At 42.5% G+C, this 8,332-nt stretch overlaps 1 protein-coding gene across 1 annotated transcript; it reads left to right on the forward strand.

Moving 5' to 3' along the window:
* Window positions 1–296: 296 nt before the first annotated feature.
* Window positions 297–4,286, forward strand: LOC139461869 (uncharacterized). Its single transcript, XM_071243350.1, has 3 exons — window positions 297–340; window positions 2,349–2,556; window positions 4,149–4,286. Exons 1-3 carry the CDS (start codon window positions 297–299, stop codon window positions 4,284–4,286), a joined length of 390 nt encoding a protein of 129 aa, XP_071099451.1.
* Window positions 4,287–8,332: the final 4,046 nt, after the last annotated feature.

Consider the following 8,332-nt stretch of genomic DNA (forward strand, 5'->3'; position numbering starts at 1 on the left):
TGACAACTTTACTCACTTGCACAGTTGAAACCTCGATATTCACACAGAATACAATGTATGTTACATTGCTAAACTTTAATAGCATTTATATTAACATGAACCTCCAATTATCGGACTTCTGTGTTCACTGAAGATTCCGACTGATAGAAATATCCAGTCACCGTGCCTATCAAATTGAGGGTATCCATGTCTCGTCTTCTCAGGTTTCTTCAGTTTCAGCACCTAGTAGATAGAACATGGAAGTATTGCAGGATTAAATATCAAGGCACAGAATATAAGCCCTGGGTGAATTGTGAATGTCATTCCTGTACTGTAGAGGATCCCAAGCAGCTCGAATCAGGTACGTTCTGTGTAAATTAGGAGAAAAAACTATTCTGTTTTAAAATATACGGAGGTTCATCGTTGATGTTACACTTCGCGGAGTCAACAATGAACCTCAAAGTTAAAAACAGAATAGGTTTATCTCCGTTATACCACGCCTTTTTAGACGGACTTTATTTTTTGGGTCAGTGCAGTGATGCAGTCAGAAGTGGTTATCGCTCATTGTATTTTTTTTTATTTCGATAAACATAGTGAGTAGGGTATCCAAGTGGGTAAAGTGTTCGCTTGTCCGAGTTCAATTCTCCACATGGGTACAACGTTGGTCACTCCCGGTTGCAACTCCCGCTTCCTCCGATTACAGTTTTTACACAACGAGTGCGTCGCCAGATCTCGGTAAGCTCATACTAATTTAGGGTTTACCAACATGTTTACAAATGTAACTTGCAATATGTGGGAGACACGTGAAGATTCCGGGGTAGAATAGGTCTTCAGCAACCCATGCTTGTCGTAAGAGGCGACTAACGGGATCGGGTGGTCAGGCTCGCTGACTTGTTTGATGCATGTCATCGATCCCAATTGCGTGGATCGATGCTTATGTTGTCAATCACTGGATTGTCTGGTCCAGACTCGATTATATACAGACCGCCGTCATATAGCTGGAATATTGCTGAGTGCGGCGTTAAACAACAAACAAACAAACAAACTGCAATAGGTGGGTTTTCCGTAATACACTGATAAAATAAACGCATCATGACATCACTGAATTTTGCAGTAATCGTGTGATCAGTAAGCCAAAGTCACCTATCAGAACGCAGTAGAAAATGTCTCGAAAACAATGAAAACAGACTGTTTTCTTATAATGTAATAGATTTTTAACCCAACTATTTATCCATATAATGTCCGTTGTCATAGGGGCGGTCGGGAGGCCTAGTGGTTAAAATGTTCGCTCGTCACGCTGAATACTCGGGTTCGATTCCTGACATGGGTACAATGTGTAAAGCCCATTTCTGGTGTTCCCCGACGTGATATTGCTGGAATATTGCTAAAAGCGGCGTAAAACCATACTCACTCACTCCGTTGTCATGATATTAATCGCCGGTTTCACAGGTCATGACTCGATTGGTTACAGGCCGCGGTCATATAGCTGGAGTGAGAGTATGGTTTTACGTCGCTTTTAGCAATATTCCAGCAATATCACTGCGGGGGACACACATGGGTTTCACACACTGTACACATGTGGGGATTCGAACCCGGGTCTTCTGCCTGACGAGCGAACGCTTTTACCACTAGGCTACCCCACCGCCCCTCATATAGCTGGAGTATTGCCGAGTGCATTTTAAAGTACATTAAAGACTTCTGATGCGTTACGTATTTATCAACTTAATTCAATCGTGTGTTATTAAAACTTCAACTTTCTTCACAGCATTGTCACTATCAGAGGCGTAAAACACTACTCACTCACTGAAAGATTTGTCTACATTTTGAAACGTAGCATCCTAGTGGGAATTACCACACCAACCCAACCCGGAAAATAAGTGTTGTCAGGCTCGGTGAGTGTGAGTGAGTTGGGTTTAACGCCGCTTTTAACAGTATTACAGTTATATCAAGGTGTGTCAGCTTAATGTGGGAGGAAAGCCCGAAGTGATGCAGGTCTCAGACGTTTACCATTTCGGTAAAACCCACGAGCACGGGTATGGTGCTGACAAACCTAGAAACATAATTGGAGAGAACCGGGATTCGAACGCCCAATCATAGGTTTCTGGCGTGCCCAAGGGACGCAACTCTGCTCAGCGAATCGCGGCGCCTTAGACGACTGGGCCATCCGTGCCCCCAGTCAGGCTCGGTGACTTGGTAGATACTGACATCATGGCTGGGAGTGTCCTTCGTAGTGTTACTCTCTGATGTGCCTTGCCCAGACTTGATTATGTACAGAAAATGGCTTTCAATATATAAGAATTATTATCACGAAAGTCGCCAGATGTCAGATGGTTCGATGGTGGATGACATTGTTAGATATTTCTCCACAGAATGAACGTTACCTTTGTCTTCGTGGTGGCTTGCCTCGTGGCCTTGACCTTGGCTACACCTCGTGACGCGAGGAAGAACGCCAGGAAACAGGACCGACAGTCACAGGAGTCCGAGGGAGGGCAACAGAAGAGGGATACTTTAACCCTCCTCGATACGGACACGACTTACGGTTCTTCTTCCGTTACTGGTTACGAAGATCATGGTTATGTGAGTATTTGAGGTGAACGATTCCAGAGTCTTTTGCAGTGCAGGATTCTTGCACCATTATAATGACGTCACGCTCTTGCGCAATTATAATGACGTCACGCGTCCTTGTAGGAGATTCAGAACCAGGAATTCACCGGCCATTCTGAACGTGCATTTTAAACACGTGAAGCTGCCTCAACTACAGGTCATTGATAATAGATAAATTATGTTTTAATCATATCATGGTTTAAGTCAGAAATCACTCGAATGTGTTGATTCCGAAAGTCGATTACAGACTCACCTTTTCAAGCTCATTTGTGTGCATATACTACACAATAAATTAAAGTAATTATCCTAAAGTCCCATCATGACCATAAATAGCCCGCAAGGTGGCGGTGTTTCAGTTTCGAACAATAACTGGCAACGTCAACACAAACCGAGTGTCGAGAGAAGCTTTTTTGAAAATCGTACGTAAGCAGGATCACCAAAGACCTCGAACTTCGTATCAACTTGAATGAAAACCTTGGATACCACAAATGGCTCCATATCTGCATATAAGTCAATACATTTTCTGTAGTTTTATCATAAAAAATCGAATCGGTCGTGTTTGAGACTCTGCCTCAATTACAGTGGGCGGAGCTTATTTAGTGTTGCGCTATTAATAGCAAAGCACATGGTCATGTGACACATTCGATGCATATACGAAATGTACGTTAGTTATACAAGTATTAGCGACAAGATTCTTTCAGTTCAATCCGAAAATGACATATATATTTGTGTAGCTTATACAATAATCACATTGCATTTTAATTATTTCATAGCTTGACAGCCGTATGTCAATTTAGGCAACATAACAAACTGATAAACAAATAACGAAATAAAACTAGATGTTGTTGCCCTGTATTAGGCGTAGCTAGATAAAATATTGTACTTACGATAAACGAAAATTAATTAATATGAATTTCTCTTTCTTTCACATAATTTTCACCCACAAAACTGAGCTTGATCAGTAGATACACATGTGTCCTGTGTATTTTGTGTGCGGTAGATTTGGATACACTTAGCGCACAGGTTTTAAAACATAATCCGGCACTGACATTTTTATTGTTATCAATGTCGGATTCTGATTGACTGAGACCCATTCTATTATTTTCTATTCATATAACATGTCAGGTACATTTCTTATGTCCCCTGCCGAATTGCCGAACTGTTGGTATTATATTTGCAACATACCAACCGTAATTTTGTATCTCGAATTCATTATGTAAGACGCCATTCTCCGGTTATTTTCGATATTTTCCGAATGAAATAGATCCATGGGATTAACTCTAGTATTGTTTTCTGTCATCTGCTATTTTTCGACGAACGTGAAAAAGGAACGAATTGGATAGATTCCTAACAGTGGTATTCTTACCGCTTCGGACCAAAGCATGCGTACATGTATGTAAGATAAATTCGTTGTCGATTGGTCGCCCTCGAGACCAGCGGATAACTTATATTATTAACTTCCAGGTATCACAAATAGTTCCTTGTCATAACACCTCCCTGCCTTCACACCATACAACATGTGTACAATGACCAGTGACATCAGACACCCACCATTTGTTCCACAGTATAACCAGTATGACTACGGGTATGGATGGCTCGAGTACTACAACAAAGACGAGGAGCAGCAGGAAGCCAGTCAGGAGACGCAGCAGAGACGCCGTCGTCGTAGAAGGGCAGTCCCCGTTGTCAGACGAGTACAGTAGACATGGAGCTGTAACACAAATGTAATGTTCTGCAATAAACCTTGAAATTATTTTAGTCAACGAAAAATTGATTATTTGTTCTTCCAGGATCCCCTATACATGGTACCAGCGTGGATGATTTTACGCCGCTTTTAGCAATATTCAAGTAATATCACGGCGGGGGACACCAGAAATGGGCTTCACAAACCGTACTTAAACATGATACTAACTTTGATGAGCCACCAGAGTTGGCATCTACAGGTAAATTGTGCCGTCCTCTAATCATCGGGAGCGGCAGGGTAGCCTAGTTGTGAAAGCTTTCGCTCGTCACACCAAATGCCCGGGTTCGATTCCCAACGAGGGTACTTTGTGTGAGAGATATTTCTGGTTTCGTCATGATATTGCTAGATATTGCTCACTCGATCTTCTATTGGAGTTTGTATGTACCCTTTTGTACGAGTCGTTGATTACACGATAGGTACTTAAGTACCTCAAATATTTTATCAGGGATAAACGATAAGGAGTTTCCGGACAACATTAACACTTATAACGCATGGCTCTTCCGTTAATATTTCGTTAAATAAAGATGAATGTGTGTGAAGCGTGAGCGGAAGATGGGGTAAAGACTGAAATGATATCGATACCTTCAGAAATGAGTGAGCATCCAATCTGTCTCAGAAACCTCTCGTAAAATCATAAATCATTCCTACGTCGGCCGATGTTGACCTAGCTACACGTAATCGATGGCAATGGCCACTAACACGGACATAACGTCGGACTAACGTGATGACATTTCATTTGCTCCTAATTCTGTTAACGAGGCTGAATGTCTAGCCAGTGGAGCACAGAACCGGTCGCAATACAACAGGGCATTCGTGTTATTCCGGGACAAGCCGAATAGCGACTCGTGCCACTCTCATGGCCATTTTAGAGACCGGGTTCCGTCTTAGCGCAAACGGGCATACCTACAACAATTGTCAACTCGTTACTTAACGGTTCACATATATTTCCTCATTATATATATTTCAGATGTAATTTAAAGCACATCAGGACATACGGAATTGTACAGTTGATTGAACACATTTAACTGTGTCTTGGGTACATTTTTAGATGCAAGACATATGTAAAATCAAAAAATATTTCTGAGGGATTCTTTGACGAAGAACTTGAAATCATACGCGCATTCTGATTGGTTTGTCGTATTTTTGCACATGACATTCATCGATAGGGGGACGAGTCTTCTTGCAGGAAAGAAGGGCGAGTAGTGAGGAATCTTCACCAGGAACCACTGCCAAGTATGGGATATCGTAGGGATCAGTATTAAAGAAACTATCGCTTACAGTGCTGCTCGTGAGTGTTAAGTCACTGTTAGCACAATATTCCAATAAAAGCCACAAAAACCGTTCCCATAATCATACGAAACCTCATGTACTGATCAAAACAAGCTTCATATTTTTCTTTATAATATTTGACAGCCGAATACAAATAATACAAAAGTGACATTTCCATAATCATAATATATCTCTACTAAAATCAGATTCCATTGTACTATTCTGTACAATCATGAGCATGTGTTTATGATCTCTATAACATAGTGATGATACCAGGTGTTTGCAAACAGGTGAGCGTATCCTGACCCACCGGTAGTACCTGTCATAAACACATGCAGAGCAATTCAATTCTTGACCTCAACGAACAAGTTAGAATAGTCCTGTTCAACGCCGCTTTCAGTATTATGAGGCCGTGTCAGCTCAGTGTTTGAGAAAATCACGGAGTGTTGGCGGTATTGAGTTTTTTCAATTTAGGTGAGGTGAAATAGCGTTTAACGTAGCGTCCAAGATTATTGCACTTACATAGCGTGTGTGTGTGTGTGTGTGTGTGTGTGTGTGTGTGGCTGCTTGTACTAGACAGGACTGATGCCGATTTATAGTGCTAGCACACTAAGATACCATGCCGCAGTTTAACATGAATACCCCACTCAAACACAGTATGCTGACCAGTCCTTGTTTTAGCCCCTTAATGCCGAGCGCCTGACAGGGTAACAGCAAGTACCATCTTTTAAAGTCTTTTGGTATGACGCAACTGGGGATCGAACCCCGGACCTTCCGCTCTCCGGGCGGACGCTCTACCATTAGACCACGGAGGCGGTCTTTTTTCAATTTAGTAACATTAGGAACACCAGTATGTGATGACAAACCACGAATGAAACCACGATCTTTACACGACTAAGGGACGCAGTCTGCACATAGAACTGAAGCGCTATAGGCCACCTGGTCATCCGTTTTGAATCTCTTTACAATTAAAGCTAATGCTGGAATATGGTACAAATGAGTCAGTGAGTATGTGTACGTTGTGTCAGGCCTCATTCAACTAAATACAAATTATATCAAGTCGGCCAGAACAGATCAAATATTCAGACCGTTAGACAATCAATCTATAATGTGTTATAATTACCAATTTCGCTTATCGGATCTTATGAAAATTACATTAAGTGTGTCATGTTGTTAAAGGAAGCACTCAGCAATATTCCAGCCGTATCACGATGGCCTGTAAATTATCAAATCCTGGCCAGCCAAAGATCGATATTATGAGCAATTACAATGGCAGTACCCAATAGATCGGTAGTACAATACTCAATGGCAAAGTATATAATAAGATGGCAGTGGTCAGTATCAGATACAAAAATCCAGTGGTGATAATAAAAGTCAGTGATAATAAGGTATATTCACCCAGCGGCGACAGCGGTAAAGCTTCCGAGACGGGCCTAGGCGTGGATTCAGGGATTTCACATGAGTGAGTGAGTGAGTGAGTGAGGTTTTACGCCGCTTTTAGCAATATTCCAGCAATATCACGGCGGGGGAAACCAGAAATGGGCTTCACACATTGTACCCATGTCGGGAATCGACCCCGGGTCTTCGGCGTGACGAGCGAACGCTTTAACCACTAGGCTACCCGACTGCCCCTGATTTCACATGAAAGCTGGTCCCAACTTGATGAATTGTGTGAGAGAGATGCGAGACACGTGCTCTTGTCTCCTCATATACAGGTTACCTAGCAACTGGAAATTCCAACACAGTGTCCTCACGACAAAGACTATTCCACGTGTTTCTATAACGACACAGAAATGATCTTATTTCACCTGAAGCAATATCCTGAACCCAGTGATAATGTATATCGGTTTGTCCTTGAGTAAGTGATTGAGTTGGATTTAAAGCCGGTTTTAACAGTATTCCAGTTACATCACGGCGTGTCAGATTAATGTGGGAGGAAAGCCCGAAGTGATGCAGGGCTTAGACGTTTACCACTTCGGTGAAACCCACGAGCACGGGTATGGTGCTGACAAACCTAGAAACATAATCGTTGCGAACCGGTTTTCGAACCGCGAATCATAGGTTTCTTGCGTGCCCAATGGACGCAACTCTGCACAGCGAATCGCGGCGCCTTAGACGACTTTGCCACCCGTGCCCCCGGTTTCTTCTTGAGATGACTAAACTTTCTGAAAGCACATCTCTGATTACGACCTGACAATTGAACCTCTGTGTCTACATAATCAGAGCAGGTAAAAGGTCGACGTGGAGCCGCCACTGTATCCTGTTCAATAGGAATTGGGGCAGTAGGGTAGACTAGTGGTTAAAGGGTTTGCTCTTCACACCGAAGGCCCGAGTTTGATTCCCACATGTTCCCCTGCTGGAATATTGCTAAAAGCGGCGTTAAACCAAATATTTCACTCGCTCATGTATTAGGAACAGATTCTTCCGTTTTAAGCCGTACATTTGCTTGCCAATCAATAGGGGCGCAATGTGGGTTTAACATAGTCGGGTGTAAGAGGCGACTAATGGGATCGGGTGGTAAGGCTCACTGACTTGGTTGATGCATGTTATCATATCCCAATTGCGTGGATCGATGTTCATGTTATCAATCACTTGATTGTCTGGTCCAGACTCGATTATTTACAGACCGCCCTCGTATAGCTGGACTATTGCTGAGTGCGGCGTTAAACAACAAACAAACAGGACGTTTGACCTGGGACGACTTGGCGGGTATCCCTTAACTAAAATTAAAATGTA

This window comes from Haliotis cracherodii, unplaced genomic scaffold (assembly GCF_022045235.1).
Source record: "Haliotis cracherodii isolate W230 unplaced genomic scaffold, xgHalCrac1.p SCAF_15, whole genome shotgun sequence".
NCBI classification, from domain to species: Eukaryota; Metazoa; Mollusca; class Gastropoda; order Lepetellida; family Haliotidae; genus Haliotis; species Haliotis cracherodii.

What these genes read in the sequence shown, in the direction of transcription:
- LOC139461869 (XM_071243350.1), top strand. Translation starts at nt 297, where the DNA reads ATGTCATTCCTGTACTGTAGAGGATCCCAAGCAGCTCGAATCAG. An exon ending in TCCCAAGCAGCTCGAATCAG is followed by an intron (nt 341 to 2,348) that starts GTACGTTCTGTG and finishes ATTTCTCCACAG; the next exon opens with AATGAACGTTACCTTTGTCT. An exon ending in GTTACGAAGATCATGGTTAT is followed by an intron (nt 2,557 to 4,148) that starts GTGAGTATTTGA and finishes TTTGTTCCACAG; the next exon opens with TATAACCAGTATGACTACGG.